At 28.2% G+C, this 15,992-nt stretch overlaps 2 protein-coding genes and 1 long non-coding RNA gene across 3 annotated transcripts; 1 reads left to right on the top strand and 2 right to left on the bottom strand.

The window, feature by feature from the left end:
* Positions 1–1,062: 1,062 nt before the first annotated feature.
* Positions 1,063–4,116, bottom strand: LOC148937338 (uncharacterized). The gene is made up of 3 exons (XR_016138469.1): positions 3,827–4,116; positions 2,864–3,047; positions 1,063–2,730 (listed from the first exon to the last, which is right to left on the bottom strand). It is a non-coding gene; the product is annotated as an uncharacterized LOC148937338 (long non-coding RNA).
* Positions 4,117–4,291: 175 nt separating this feature from the next.
* Positions 4,292–7,081, top strand: OXA1L (OXA1L mitochondrial inner membrane protein). The gene is made up of 8 exons (XM_089073353.1): positions 4,292–4,510; positions 4,843–5,020; positions 5,228–5,404; positions 5,525–5,668; positions 5,773–5,858; positions 5,962–6,228; positions 6,433–6,595; positions 6,812–7,081. Exons 1-8 carry the CDS (start codon positions 4,445–4,447, stop codon positions 6,970–6,972), a joined length of 1,242 nt encoding a protein of 413 aa, XP_088929479.1. The 5' UTR covers positions 4,292–4,444; the 3' UTR covers positions 6,973–7,081.
* Positions 7,082–8,189: 1,108 nt separating this feature from the next.
* LOC105434178 (transcription initiation factor TFIID subunit 6) lies at positions 8,190–13,029 on the bottom strand. Its single transcript, XM_089073345.1, has 9 exons — positions 12,453–13,029; positions 11,923–12,157; positions 11,197–11,515; positions 10,652–11,055; positions 10,367–10,570; positions 10,082–10,264; positions 8,991–9,207; positions 8,538–8,920; positions 8,190–8,429 (listed from the first exon to the last, which is right to left on the bottom strand). The coding sequence occupies exons 2-9, from the start codon at positions 12,070–12,072 to the stop codon at positions 8,334–8,336; spliced, it is 1,956 nt and encodes a 651-aa protein (XP_088929471.1). The 5' UTR covers positions 12,073–12,157; positions 12,453–13,029; the 3' UTR covers positions 8,190–8,333.
* Between the last annotated feature and the right edge of the window lie 2,963 nt (positions 13,030–15,992).

The raw sequence follows: 15,992 nt of genomic DNA, 5'->3' as shown, positions 1-15,992 counted from the left end.
ACTTTTTTCAGCACAACTTCAATGTGACTAATAAAAATGAAAATGTATATTTCCATGAACTTCTTTTTTAATTACCGGAAAAAAGTTTTTTTAATTTTGGGCTATTAGAGATGAAAGATTACAAAAATTAGACTAAAAATATACAATTATTATTACAAAATTATTATTTCATTATAAACAAGATTGATTGTAAAATACATTTTTATTAAAAGTAATAAAAAAAATTTTTTAAAATAACAAGATCTGTCAACGGGGCTAATTAATAAATGTGATTTTTAAGAATTAATAACTTGTTGAATTAATAACTATTGCGAAAATTATAAAATGGTAGAGGACTTTTCGACTCAGTTTAGCCCGCTCTATCTACACACAAAAATAGTTCCCATTGCTCTGAGATATCCTATATATCATGAATAATATGTGTACAGGATGGGAAAAAAGTCCCGAATCTCTGAAACATTTCGATGTGTATATACGTGTACAATTTGTAATTTATAATGTTAATAATAATAAAAATGATAAATCAATAATAATAAAATTGCATCTTTTAAAAATTTGCAGAATGTAATTGATAGATAAAAGTTTAGAACAAATAATCAAGAATAAAGATATTAAAATTAAATATTTAAATAAAGATATAAATCAAGAAAAGATTACAATATTCGTTTATTATATATATCTTGTATTGCAGAATTTAAATCTATTCGAAAACATTACATTGTAATAAAATTATATAAAAATTCAAAGGACATATAAGAATATATTTAAGAATAAAGATTTTATTCAAATTATAATTTATAATTATATAAACTTAGAGTTAATAAAATTATATACGCCTTTTATACTGTTTTGATATATAAATTTATGAATGTTGACTTTTTAATGAAAATTATATTTTAACATATTATATTAATAATTATTATATATATTAATATATATATTAATAATATAATATATTATTTTAATATAACGTCAAAATAATATTTCTTAAAATGTTTTTAAAATTAGTGTATCAACTCTTTGAATTTAACATACAAATTAATTACAAAAAAGATATATTAATATATATTTATTAATTTATTAATATATAAATTCGAATACTCCTAAAAAAATTCTCTAAATATATTTTAATTCAAACATTTATCAAAATCTAAATGTAATAATATAAAAAGCGTATATGATAAATGAAAATATGTTACAGTCTCATTATCTGCCATTAATTTAATAAATTTTCCATTTAAGTTTGTTTTTTTATTTTGAACAAAATTTTGAATATGATTTTTCTGAGATGTTACTTCAAATAAACGTTTTTTTATTTTATGTTCCATTAATGGTTTTATTTTTTCAAGTGTTATTACCTGAAACAAATTATTAAAATATTTATAATTTATAAACAATAAATTGTTACTGTAAAAATTTTACATGACATAATTTCCAATTTAGAGAAAAATATTACGATAATATTAAGTTAAAATATTATGTATATAATTATTTGAAACTTTATTCATGTTTGTATTTTATTTGTATTATAGAATATGGAATCAAAATTACTTCGGATAATCCATAATATTGCAACTTAAGATTTAATTACAAGTACATAGATTCTGTCGCGTTATTGAAATGTTATCAGATGTTTTAATCATTCTATTTATATGTTATATCCATATTATATTTTAAATTAGTATCAATGCAAATAAATAAACAGAACGAGCATCTGGGAAAATTCAGTTAATAAAAAATAGTCAAATTACTCGAAATTATTAATTATTATCCGAACTTGGATCAGTTTGGACGTTCAGTTTTGACATGATATAATTCACAAATATAATATGAAGTTTAATCGAATTCGATATTTAATATTTTACATATATAGCATGCATATAAATAAATACACATAATAGTAACATACATATAATAATAATTGAGTATTTTAAATTTATAAAATTTACCTTGTAATTCAGCATTTCTTGAATAAAATTAATATTAATATGTTTTAAATTTGGACCTGGTAACTTGTTTAGAAAATCTTTTATAAATTTAGTTATCTAAAATTGTTTTAATATTTGTTGTTAATTAGTAACTTATCATCATATATATCATAATAACTGAATGCAGTATAATTTTTTTATGCAAGCACAAAGACAATATTTATAATAAGTAATGTATATAGCATAAATAAGATATAAATAATTATATTTAAATATATTAGCTAGTTTAAAAATAGTAAATTAATATTGTTTGCTAATATTATTTATATATAATTTAGCGTGTCAAGATGTTTCTCAGAATACACATGATTAATAATATCAATTAACGCAACAATGGTATTGATTTCTCTATAAACAATATAACGAATTTGTAATTAGCGTGTCTAATAATAATCATAATTATAGTCAGTATATATTCATAAAGGAAAACTTAATTACCTGGGTTTAACTTTCTCAAAATTTGTTAATATGTAATTAAGTATTAAAGAATTGTTTGCATGCCTCACAATAATAGAATGAAAAATATCAATCAAAATATTATTCTTGATTTGATTCTTAGGATTTATTAACATTAATTCCATATAATTGATAATGATTGTAACATTTTTAGTACAAGATAAAAATTTTAAAAGATTTTTATCTAACATATATTTATTTAAAACTTGTTTCCAAGTAGTTTGCTATCATTAAACCTTTGCAGTATTTCCATTCTTTCCATTCTACAGAGAGATCATAATGTGCACTGTATACAAAAAAAAAAAAACAAATTTATTAGAAAATAATAATTTATAATCTGTATTTTAAATAAAAAATAATTACATTATAACATAAAAAGGAATTAACATAAAAGTAGGAAAAGAACATTATATTTATACCTGATTTTATCAGCTACAAGATTCCATCGTAACAAAAAGTAGCCTCTTTTTTACATTCGATAGAATCGAGAATGCATGCCCATTTTACAGCTTCTTGCTTGAAACTATTACTAAGAAAGTTTTTCGTATCTTCGTCATATCCTACTTTCTTAAGACGTTTATTTAATATATTCCGAAAATTTTCCTAAAGTAATAAGATATAAATTTCAACTTTTTTGTTACTTAATGTAATAAAACCAGTATAACAGTATATCAACATATAATACGTCTATGAATTTCCGTTCTTTATTAAAATAAATATAATACGATAAAAGATAAGTGTATTTTTTTCAAAAATTATCATCAAATCTCTTGTATGAAAAAATTTTTTGCATATTACAGGGCGTGTATGTTTGCGCTTTATTTCTGCCATTTTTTTTTTTTTAATATTAAATTTTTAGAGATGATGTATACAGGATGTGTCATAATTAATGATAAAACTCCTCTCGTGGGCAGGCTACTGAAAGCTAAAAAGTTATGCTTATATTATAGAATAGAAAAAGCCTCTATCATTTTGCTATCTTTATCATAGTTAATAAGATATTATTTTATAAAGGTTCGCGAATAATTGTAAACGTGCGCCCGCATAAAAAGACAGTCTAATGTTATGCGCATTTATAATTGTTAGAAACGCGACGAGTTGTTTAGAGATAAATGTAATAAACGAATGCTCTAACATTTGTATTTGTTAATCACATCTCTAAACATCTTGACGCACGCCTGCCAATAGATAACGCTAGGAGGTTTATTCGCAGATCTATATAAAAAATTAATAATTCATTGATTATTACCAAAAACGCATCATGAAAGAGAATTTTTCTATTCGGTATAATGCGTTCTATATACCACGAGAGGTGATACAGTTATTACTGGACACCCTGTATATTATTATATTTAATTAATTAAATCTATTTTGTAATTTACCTTAATATCTTCACTTTCTTGAAATAAAAAGAAAGGTGACATGAATTCAAAAGCTTTAAACATGGGATACCATGCTACATAATCTTCCTCTTGCGATAAGTAACTTGAAAGTTCCAGAAATATTGACAAATTAAGCTTGTCTGTCAAAAAGTGAAAAGCGTCATCGAATTTGAGCACGGTTGAGAATATGTATTTCTCTATAATTCTTAGAATTCAGAAACTTCGCAATGTTTCTCCAGTTCTCAACATCGTAATTAACACGATAATATCCTGTTGCGTGCGTGTGTGCGTGGTGCGCGCGCGCGCGCGCGCGCGTGTGTGTGTGTGTGTGTGTGTGTGGTCATATCTTATACTCACGTGTACACATATACACCTACACTACTGTGCAACATAACTTCTGCTCTATAGGCCTGTTCTTTTTATAATTTATCTTTCTTTCTTACACTGAAAAAAGAAAGATAAACTCTGAACTAGTGCAGCCAATTCAGCTAAAAAGAACAGACCCTATGCATTCGTCTCTCGCGCTCCATGCTGGGTTTGTTGTATATACGTGAAGACTCTAACATAATTCGTAAATTAATAAAAAAAAAAATCACAATTTAATCAAAAGGTGCAAAAATGTTGATGCGGGCATCTACAATCGTTCATCGGCAGACGCTGCTAAAGTCATATGCGATTTCGCGGGTAAAGTACTTTTGCGGCTTTTTAGAGGTTAACTCTTTATTAACTGGTAACGAGAAATAAAAAAACGATGGATTCTTATTTCAAAGAAACGATAGGTTACAATATGAGTAACAATGACTGAATGTCATAAATTTTACAAAAAATATACGTATGCATGTCGACAATTTTCTATTAAATACATTCATTTAATTGGATGTGTCGATATATTTTACTTTCATTTTTGTTCTTTTTCTTTTTATTCTTTGTTCTATTCTTTTTTATATAAGAATTTTATTATTGACTGATTGTTTACCATGATACTTTCTTGCTTATGTAAAGAATTCTTTTTTTAGGAAATTATTACACATAGGCACATTCATTTAGTTGCTCAAAGAAAAAGATTTTTTAAAGATAATAATTTACTGAATCAATATAAGATCTGCAGAATTACAGGAATTTCCTTAGTTCGTAATGCAAGTACAAATGAAACACCATCACAAAAGACCACAAATCCATATGATGAAATACCAGGTTTGTATGGAGACTTCTTTAAAACATTTCTTGAAATTTATCAACATTTATCATAATGAATATTAAAGAAAAATAAGGCATATTAATTTATTAAGATTAATTTATTATGTAATTTTTTTATCTTTGAAGAAAATGTTATGTTGTGATAATAGAGAATAAGAAAACAAAAAAAAAATTTTATAAAATAAATATATAATATATATATAGATCCACCCACACCAATACAGGAAATAATGGAAAATGTTATGAAATTTCATCCAAATGGTGAACCAACTTTTGAGAGCCTAGGACTAGGTGGTTGGACTCCCCCTGGACTTGTGCAACATTTCTTAGAATTCATGCACATACATTTAGATATGCCATGGTGGATGACAATTGTTATAGGTATTCTTTCTTTTATCATAAAATTTATTTATTGATTTGATAAAAATTCAAGTGTTAAATGCATTGTTTTACATGCATGTAATTGCATTGTAATGCATGAGTATAACTGCATTGTTTCAGCTACTACTTGCGCGAGGATTCTCATATTTCCTTTGGTGATAAAATCACAAAAGAATATGATTAAACTCACAAATCATATGCCAACAATACAATCGATGCATATGAAATTGACGGAAGCCAGAAATCTTGGTGATCATATGGAAAGTATGTTACAAGTATTTTATAAAGAATTTTTTTTTTTCGTTGAAAACTGCATTTGACAAATTTGCCAGAATTAATAAGATAGTAATTTGTTCTTCCTTAAACAGGTGCACGAATTGCAACAGATTTGATGCATTATATGAAAAAGAACGATGTTAGTTTCGCAAAGAATTTCATGGCACCACTAATTCAAGTATGTAACACTCTTAGATAAATATGTATGTATGTAAAAAAGATAATATAAAATAAAATAATATAAAAAATAATTCCCTGATCACAATGCTAATGTTTTATAGGCGCCAGTATTCATCTCCTTCTTTTTAGCCTTAAAAAAGATGGCGGCTCTGCCAGTGGAAAGCTTAAAAGAAGGTGGATTTTTGTGGATGCAGGATCTAACTGTATATGATCCTTATTATATAATGCCGATACTTACCAGTGTAACAATGTTTATCACAATTGAACTTGGTACGGATGGCACTAATATTCATGCAATGGGCATGTTTCGATATGTTTTTCGAGCTCTGCCATTTATCATATTGCCATTTATGATACATTTTCCTGGTGTAAGTATAAAAATAATGCTACTTTTATTACAATTGTAAAAAATTAATATTGAGGCATTTATATGTTGTAAAATATTTAAATAGCAGATAATTAACTAATTGTAACTAATTGTATATCATGTATCATTTTAAATATTTCTCTTTGTTTTACAATGCATTGTAATGCATATAATATTGTAATACTTAATTTTTTTATATTCGTAGACTATTTTAACATATTGGGTATCAACAAACATCATTTCTTTACTACAAACCAGTATTTTGAAAACCCCATATATAAGAAAAACTCTTAATATGCCTGTTCGGATAAAACATGATGCTCCAGCATCTCATAATAAAAAAGGTTTTATTAAAGACTTCAAGGAATGTAAGTATTCATAATATCATATAGTGTTATGTCAATATATATTACTATGTATTAAAAACCAATGCTATAATCAATGCTTTACAAAAGTTTGTAATAATGTAACAGTTCAACTTCAGATCTAGGCAATTTAAATAATCACTTGTATACAAATAATATAAAGAAAATATACATTTTGCAAAAGTATATTACATTAAATACATATATCGTTGTTTTTAGCCTGGACAAACATGAAGATAACGAAGCAGTTAGCTGATAGAGAACGAGCAGATACAGTACAATTTAATAGCGCTGGTAAGGGTCCCATAATAAAGACATTTAAATATGATCCGACGAAGCAAAAACAATCGACAAAAACAGTCCTTACAAAAAGTAGATAAAATTTCGTTTATAATTAATATATTTGATTATACAACATATAAGATAATAAATTAATTTATAACAAGTAGTATAATAAAGCAAATCTGATTTAATATTAGAACCATACAAGATTTTCGTGATCTTTTATCTGTATATAAATTTAATATTAAAAAAATTTAAAAAGAAATTTAAAAAATGAAATTATAACATTGATAATATAATTATAAAACAATACACAAATAGAAAACAGTTTGTATTTTGATCGAAATTTCAAGACTTATCGCATTTTTCATTTTCGTGTATAAAATGAAAATGACTTTAATATAAAATCTAGTAATATAAATAAATTGTTAAATATAATAAATCTTCCATATAATTTTCTCAATATTTTCTATACATCTATAATATATTTTTTATTGAAGAAATTGTGGAAGATGAATTTTTTTTATATTCCAAATCTATTATTTTTATACAGGGTGATTCAGAACCGTTTGTCCTTAAAATATCATATTTCTGAGTCGATTCTAAGATGATTTTTCTTCTCAAATTTTTATCAGAAGCTTAGATTTTGAATTATAAAGGAAAACAATTCACGAATTACGGGTCGCGTACAGAAGATAGACAGAGGTGATGCAACTCAGCGGATGTCCGACGCGAGTGATTGCATGTGCGCGCGCGCGCGCGCGCGCGTGTGTGTGTGTGTGTGTGTGTGATAAGATGCAAATATGCATGTGTTGCATGTATCAATACTCGCGTGTAGCTATCAGCTGATTGCATCGAGTGCCTCACGTAATCGCCCGCGTCGAATAGTGAGTTGCACCGCTCCTGCCTATCTTCTGTATGCGGTCTGTAATTCGCGAACTGTTTTCTCTCATAATTCAAAAACTAAGTTTCTGATAAAAATTTGGTAGAGGAAAAATCATCTTAGAATTGACTCAGGAATATGACATTTTAAGGACAAATGGTTGTTCTGAATCACTCTGTATATCATTAAATGCACACTCATTTGCAGATCTTTATTAATGAATGTTTCTTCATTAATTATCGCAAAAATCATAAAATGATATATGAAACCTTTTTTTGTTAGTTTGATTTGTCTACAAGAAGCAATCTACGAATAATAAAACATCCAATATATAAGTAAGATTTATAATATAAAATAAATTCACAACTAAATAAATAAAAAGAAAATAATAAAAAAGATAAACTTATTAGATAAGAAATTGAAAATACAAGCTTCTAATATTTTCATATAAGTTTATTTTTTTATTTAGAAATATTTTCTCTTATTCTAAAGAATGTATTAACTACAAAAGGAAGTATTTGGAAGTTCTATTTTCATCTCTTATAACTTATATACTTTATATATATTTATATACTTTCACTGAAATGATTGTTCCTCTTCCGGGCTGAGTGATCTTTCAACACTTTGTTGCGTAACAAAGACATTTTGCGTTTTTGTCGTAAGATTTGCTTGCTAAAGAAATGAAATATTTTCTGTAGTTATATACATATATATACATTTTTGTGATTTTCTTAAACCAAAAATATATACGTTCTAATAAATAAATTTAAGGGATGATACCTGCGTCATTGATGTATTAGTGTGACCACTGGCAGACATGCACACTACAACTAATTTCGGTGTAGAACTTTGTACATGTGTCTTCTGTTGACCGACATTAGTTTGCGCCAATTTAACTTGCTGCTGCTGCTGCTGCTGCTGTTGCTGTTGTTGTTGTTGTTGTTGTTGTGGCTGTGATTGTGATTGTTGTACCTGTGTTTGTGTCTGCTGTTGTTGAATCGTACCAGTATTGATAGTATTTATATTGGAGACAGTAGGCGTTTGTGAGCGCGATTGCAAAATAACAAATTTTTGTCCACCAGTGGAGGAAGATCCAGTAGCACTTCTACTTGTGCCAAGCATAAATGTCCGACTGGGTTGCTGACCTGGATTCGAACTGGTCACTACATTATAATATGTAAATTATATTCACAATTCAATTGACACATGTCGCCACATCATCAATTTGCTTGCCTGTTTGCATGAGTGTTTTTCCTGTGCAATTAGAACCTTGTTGCTGATTCGTGGTAAGTGCGGTGGTTGTAGCCGTAGTCGTTAAAGCAGCTGGTTGTGTACGAGCTTTCGCAACTGCAGCGCATAATGCAGGTCCTATGTATCCATAATCCTGTTTGTATTCCTCCACATAATCCGGTGGTGATCGTATCGTTTTCAAGACTGGTGCCACTGATTTCTAGAAATATTTTTTACAATTCTTTGGTACATACAATTATTTATATAATAATATATAAAAGAACAAAAATAATATAATCAATATTAAAAGATATTAGTTACATTAATCTTCTAGAAATAAATTTTCTTTTTTGCTCTATATATATATATATATATATATATATATATGCTTGCTACATACAATAATTTAAGAAATTCTTATTATAAAGCTTTATGTGAAAAAGCATAAAAAAATAACTTGAATTTTTTTTCGATAATAATTTTGTTAATTTTTTAAAAGATGATTTTATCTTACTCTTAGATATTTTTTATTTAATAAATAAGTAAAAAATCACAGCTAAATGTTTATGAAAACAATATAAATAACAAGAAACATAAAATGTGAACGCCAAATCTCATGTACAATTGTTATAAAACAATACAAATAATTATACAATTAATAATAAACATATAGATAAAACAAATATCTCCTGACCCTGGGTCATCTTCGGTGCCGCAAATGACCTATAAAAATAAATTATATTCTAACATGTTTTAATGTAATATAATGATAAAACCTGATATGAGCGACCTGATGTGAGTGTGTTTTAAGTTCATCATGTAATTGCGTTTTAGTTTTTATAGAATTGATAAGTTTTCGTTTAGTTTTTTCTTAGTTTATATTACACTAAACCATATTAAGATATAATTTATTTTTGACTCATTTGCGACATTGAAAATGACCGGATCAGGGTCGAAATGTTCCTTTTAGCTACATGTTTATTATTAATTGTATGATTATTTGTATTATTATTTTAAAACAATCGTGAGATCCAGCATTCATTGTTTCATGCTCCTTGTTATTCGTATTGTTTTAATTTGAAAATTTGTTTTACCACAAGCAAAGTTTTGATATGTCCTGCTCCATTTTTATCCACACTAGATAGTCCTTGGCCCTCAATGCATGATTCAATACGTTCAGAGATGGATTTAATTTTGGGTATAACCAAAGCTTTAATTACTTCCGGACCTAATTCACAAAGTCCTTCAATTGCTCCATATAGAGATGCCAATGGTGTCTATAAGAAATAATTTTATAAAACTTCTCAACTTCTTGATCTGTTATTTTTAAATTATTTTTCATTTAATAATTTTTTCTGTATTATTTATATGGCTATTACCTGACTATTCTTTGCCAACGCTTTACTAAACATGCGAGTAACTCTAGTTTGTACATTATTCGTGGATGTATTAAAGTTTTTACATATCTGTGCCATTAATCGAGAAGCAAAGTCTCGTAATGCCCAATGATTATCTACCTCCGGTCTCATACACAATTGTCGAGAAACTATGCAAGTTGCAACCGATGGTATCAGTTCGTGAAGCTAAAAATTGAAATATTCCATCAAAATAGAATCACACAACAAACTCATTAAACATCAAAGAAAATAAAAAGTAAAGTTTACATATTTCTCCAAATAAAGACTTGGATTATCAAGCAGTGCTTTAACCATCCGCATGAGATAAATGAGTAATGCGAGATGATTCTGCACGACGTTGACCCGTACACCTTCTGCGATGAATGTACACATACGTGCCAGCATCTCATGCAGACCCGGATCCGCTGAAAGTGATTGAAGAGCTTCGGCTCTGCGACCTTCGTCAGATCCAACACAAGCTTCAGTTATTTCTTTATAGTATAATTGCTGTTCTACGCTGAGCTCGTGTGTTGCAAGTTGCTTTACATGAACTGTTTCCACATTTCGTAATTTTTGACTTTTGCCACCACCACCCGGTTTACCAACGCCAATGTTCTGATTTTTACTGGAGAGTTTAGTAGTTGGATCAACGCTCTCCAATTTCTGGGCATCTATTAAAAATTAAGAAGTGAAAATCAAGACTACATATGAATTGTATCTGAATGTCTTAATTTAAAAAAAATTTTTTTAATAACTTCAGAAAATATGAAAAACTTTTTATTATATTCTGTAAGAATAAAAAAATCAGAAACCTTTTGATACTGGCGGTGGATTCTCTGGTATAGTAGGTTGCACTCCGTCAATGCATAGCCAATGGGCTCGCAATGTAACTTCCAAAGGCAGCTTTGGCCAAGATTGTCCACCAGCTGTAGCTACAACCTCATTAAGATCAATTTCTTTCTCTTCTACAAAATGCAATTCCCTACCGCCACCTGATGCAAAACGAAATGGTATGTAATCCTTGGCGAAAAATCCATATGTTGGCTCAATATTCTTAATTTTAAGTGCATGATCTATGTCATGTGCAGTCATGCGTTGGCGTTTTCCATGACGCATAAATTTTGCAGCATCCTACAAAAAATATAATTATTGTAAATGTTTTATTAATTTATATGTCATATGTAGCATTATATTTTTATATAGTCTATTAAAAAATAAAAATTATATATGTGTTGTATTATATACTTAACATTACAAACATTGTTATAATTCTTAAAACAGAGATGATAAGGATATCTAAATATAAATTAGAAGATATATATCTTTATATTTATATCTTAATTTATATCTTTATATTTAATTTTATATTTATCTCAAACAGAAAATTTAAATAATATATAAATGATGCTTAAAATAAATAATTAGAAAATGTTAGTCTTATCTTTTCAAAGATATTAAAGATATAAATATAAAATTAATTTTTATTTCAAACTTGATAAAATGAAAACTTGATAAAAATCTTTTATCATTTAACTAACCTGAATAATTTCTTTTAGTCTATAACTCACATCTTCTGCAAGTTCCTTTGCAGCCTCGTCTGGAAAGTTACCTACACCAATACTCTCTGCTATAACTTTGATAGACTCTTGAGACAAAGTTGTCCCGTACATAGATTCATTTTCATTCATTTTGAACTTGTTTAATAGATATCACTTAGTAAAAAGATAATCGTTAAGTAACTTTCATAAGTAAGCAATAAACTTTCACAGCTTCCTGTAAATAAATGTAATATTTTAATATAATATTTTGCAATATTGCATTATTAGCAATACTGCAAAAAAAAGTTGACACATTACCGTGACATATTAACCTAAATAATAGCGTTTTCCTTCAGACATTGTAAGTAAAAATATAAAATTCTTAAGTAGTGTTTCATAAATAAACAATATAAGTGCGAATTATCATCTTATAAAAATTTAAATTTACAAAACAATATCACATAGATTAAAAACATTGTAAATTTAAGTATCTAAGCATTACGATTGCAGTGCTGCAAAAATTATCTTACATCTGCAAATTTCTGTTGACATAAGATGCAATAAATTCTTGAAGGTTAAAATTACAGCATTACTTTTAATTTGTTTCACTGACATAGTGAACACTTTTTCACAATTATTAAGAGGTTAGATCGGATTACATTACAATCATGAAAACTAGAAATCAAGAGTAGGCAGCAGGGATGCCAGATTTTTGAAACCAGAAAAAAGCTTGAGAGCGGCCATTCCGGCCTTTTTTTTTTTGTGACACCAAAAATCGCTGTACACTACCGCCACCAATTCCTGAACTCTTGAAATTATAAGTCACATCTATTTCTGCTGATAAAATCGTGTTTCATGAAATAGTAGATGTAGTAGTGCGTGTCGATGATCGAAATGCGTACGAAATATGAAATAAATGCAATGTATAATAACATAATGAATAATTATCCATGATATGTTCTACCGGTAATTACTTAGAATACCAGTCTTCACCTCCGATTTTGATAAAATTGAGCTTAATCGACGCGGTTTCATTCAAAATAAAAAAACTTGGCAGAAAAACTGAATATGAGTTGTGACTTTGTTATGCATGATAGGAGATTCGGGGGGGGAGGGCAAAGCTCCCCAAATGGGGATTGAGGGCACAATTTAACCAGTTACGACAGTAAGTGTCGGCATCTTTGATGTTGAGGTTTGCCTTGAAACAGGTGACCTGCCGCCATAGTGTGGATAGAAAAAAGCGCCAATTTCAAAAGATAAACATTATAAAATTAGAAATATTAAAAGTAAAATATTAGTATCTTAAAATTAAATATATATACTAACAAATAAAATAACAAAATAATAAATATTTCAGTTATTTCATTTATTTTTCATTATATTTTATTATTTATGAAATATAATAATAAAAATAATAAAACATTTCAGAAGTAAATTACATATATTTTATATTCCTCATGTATATAATAAGATATAAGATATAATATACATTACAATATAAAGATTTATTATTAGATATGTACTATTAGATAGATTAGATAGAAATATTATTATAAAAATTTATTGCATTAATAAAATGAAAAATATAAACGTAAATTACACACACACACACACACACACACACACACACACACACACACACATAATACTAATAATGAACTAAAAACTATATATATATGTATATATTCATATTAATATAAAACATATTAATATAAAAGATATTATATATATATATATATATATATATATATATATATATATATATATATATATAGTAGTATATATAGTAGCGAAATTCCGGCAGATGTTCGTAGTTGTTTTTCTGCTCGCACATGTGTTAAACATATGAAGTGTCGTACATTAAGTGAAAGCTAAAATTTGTGCTGACATTTTAAGAAAGTATTCATCGAGATCCGTAACATATACGAAGTTTAATTATATTTTGAACATGGAAGGAAAAAACGTGTATTTTCGGTGTATTTCGCTTTTTTATTTTCGAAAAGGCAAAAACGCGTCGCAAACTCATAAAAAGATATGCGCCGTGTACGGAGAGAATGCCGTAAGCGAAAGTGTGTGTCGGAAGTGATTTGCGAAATTTCATTGTGGAGATTTTGATCTCGCTCTGATCGACCAGTCACTACTGATGTCGAACAAATCAAGGTTTTAATCGACTCCAACCGGCATTTGACGACTACAGAGATCGGACATAATCTCAACATTGACCAATCAACTGTTTCGAGACATTTACGGAAGCTTGGGATAGTAAATAAACTTGATGTTGGGTGCCACATGAACTGAGCAAAAAGAATTTAATGGACCGAATTTCAGCTTGCGATTCGGTGTTTAAATGCCATCAAAATGAACCATTTTTAAAGCGAATGATCACTGGCAATGAAAAGTGGATTGTCCACAACAATGTCAATCAAAAAAGATCATGGTCGAAGCGTTGGGAGGCTGCTCAGACGGTCGCAAAAGCTGGATTACACCCGAAGAAGATCATGCTCAGTATCTAGTGGGATTGGAAAGGAATCGTCTATTATGAACTACTGCCATCCAATAAAATGATTGATTCGACCAAATACTGCTCACAACTGGCCAAATTAAAGCGAGCAATCGATCAGAAACGGCCCGAATTGGCGAACAGAAAGGGCGTTGTGTTCCACCAGGACATCGCTAGACCACATGTTTCTCTGATGACCCGGCAGAAGTTATTGCGGCTTGGGTGGGATGTTTTGGTGCACCCATCATATAGTCCGGACCTTGCACCTTCGGATATCTATCACTTGTTCCGAATGCTACAGAACAATTTGAATAACAAAACCTTCAATTCCCTGGATGTCTTTAAAAATCACTTGGACTTCTTTCTTTGCTCAAAAATTTCAGGACTTCTATGAAAGAGGGATAATGAAGCTTGTAGAGAGATGGCAGAAAGTCACAGAATGGAACATATTATTGATTAAAATCGTTTTTTTTTTGCTAAATATTTTGCGTTTGAAATTTACTCAATTTTCGCTACGGAATTATGCATAGACCCAATATTTTATAAATATTTTCATAATGTATTTGTGCGGTTTATTTTGTAATAAATATGTTTATTTTGTATATAATGTTTACCTTTGTCTTTATTAATTTTACATACCTACTTAATTATCTAATTATCATTTAATATCTATTTCAAAGAAGTGAATTTCAAACTATTGAAAAGATTACATATATATGGGTAAGTCACTCACAGCGCTTGAACAGTGAAAAAATTCTAGACGCTGGCCCCTGTGTGGCTAGTAGTCAATTGGGACGTGGTCAAATGGGTGTTATCCCATGTATATATGAGACGAAATCCTACAATTTACTTTCGCTCCACCATCAGATGACAGTCTCATCTTTTATTGCCCATCTTATATACAGAGCTTTCACTTCTCTTATATGTTCTGTGCTTTCAGGTAGGTTTAGTGGGTGCTTTCCATTTAGGTCCGATTGCACCAACTGGTCATTCCAGTTCTTCGCTTAGTTAAGGTGTGTTTAGAATAAATGTTACTTAAAATTTGCTAGCATTGCACGAATGTCACGAAAATATTATTTAGTTAAGTGGAACTTTTGATAGTAATTTTTCATGTTTCATGTTGTCAATGTTGGATAATTTAAGATAATTTGTAATATAATCATAGATATCGCAAGGACGCAAGAGAAATCCAAATATTTATTTTTAATCGCTAATAATTAAATTATTATATTAAGAAATTGTGAAAAACTGGTGTGTCTACGGAAACGGTGAAGAAAATAGAAAATTTTCAATCAAGAAAGATGGAGGAAGAAAGAGAAATTTCTTTGATTTGTAATAACAATAAAAATGTAAGATTGTAACGTTACAATACAAACATTGATTGTAATTAATTTAATATACATATAAATTTTAGTTGTGTCATATCTCTTTATTTTTATTAATTATACATAACTGAGGAAATTGAATCAAAGAAAAAGAGAATACGTAACACAAATTATACAGCAGAGAAAAAAGCTGTTCTCATAAATGTTATTAGCAAATATAAAAATATCATTGAATCCAAAAAACA

Source organism: Pogonomyrmex barbatus, unplaced genomic scaffold (genome assembly GCF_055798465.1).
Source record: "Pogonomyrmex barbatus isolate J1 unplaced genomic scaffold, ASM5579846v1 scaffold15, whole genome shotgun sequence".
In the NCBI taxonomy this organism is placed as follows: Eukaryota; Metazoa; Arthropoda; class Insecta; order Hymenoptera; family Formicidae; genus Pogonomyrmex; species Pogonomyrmex barbatus.
The sequence above is the reverse complement of the archived record's forward strand: the minus strand, read 5'-3'. Positions and strand labels throughout refer to the sequence as shown.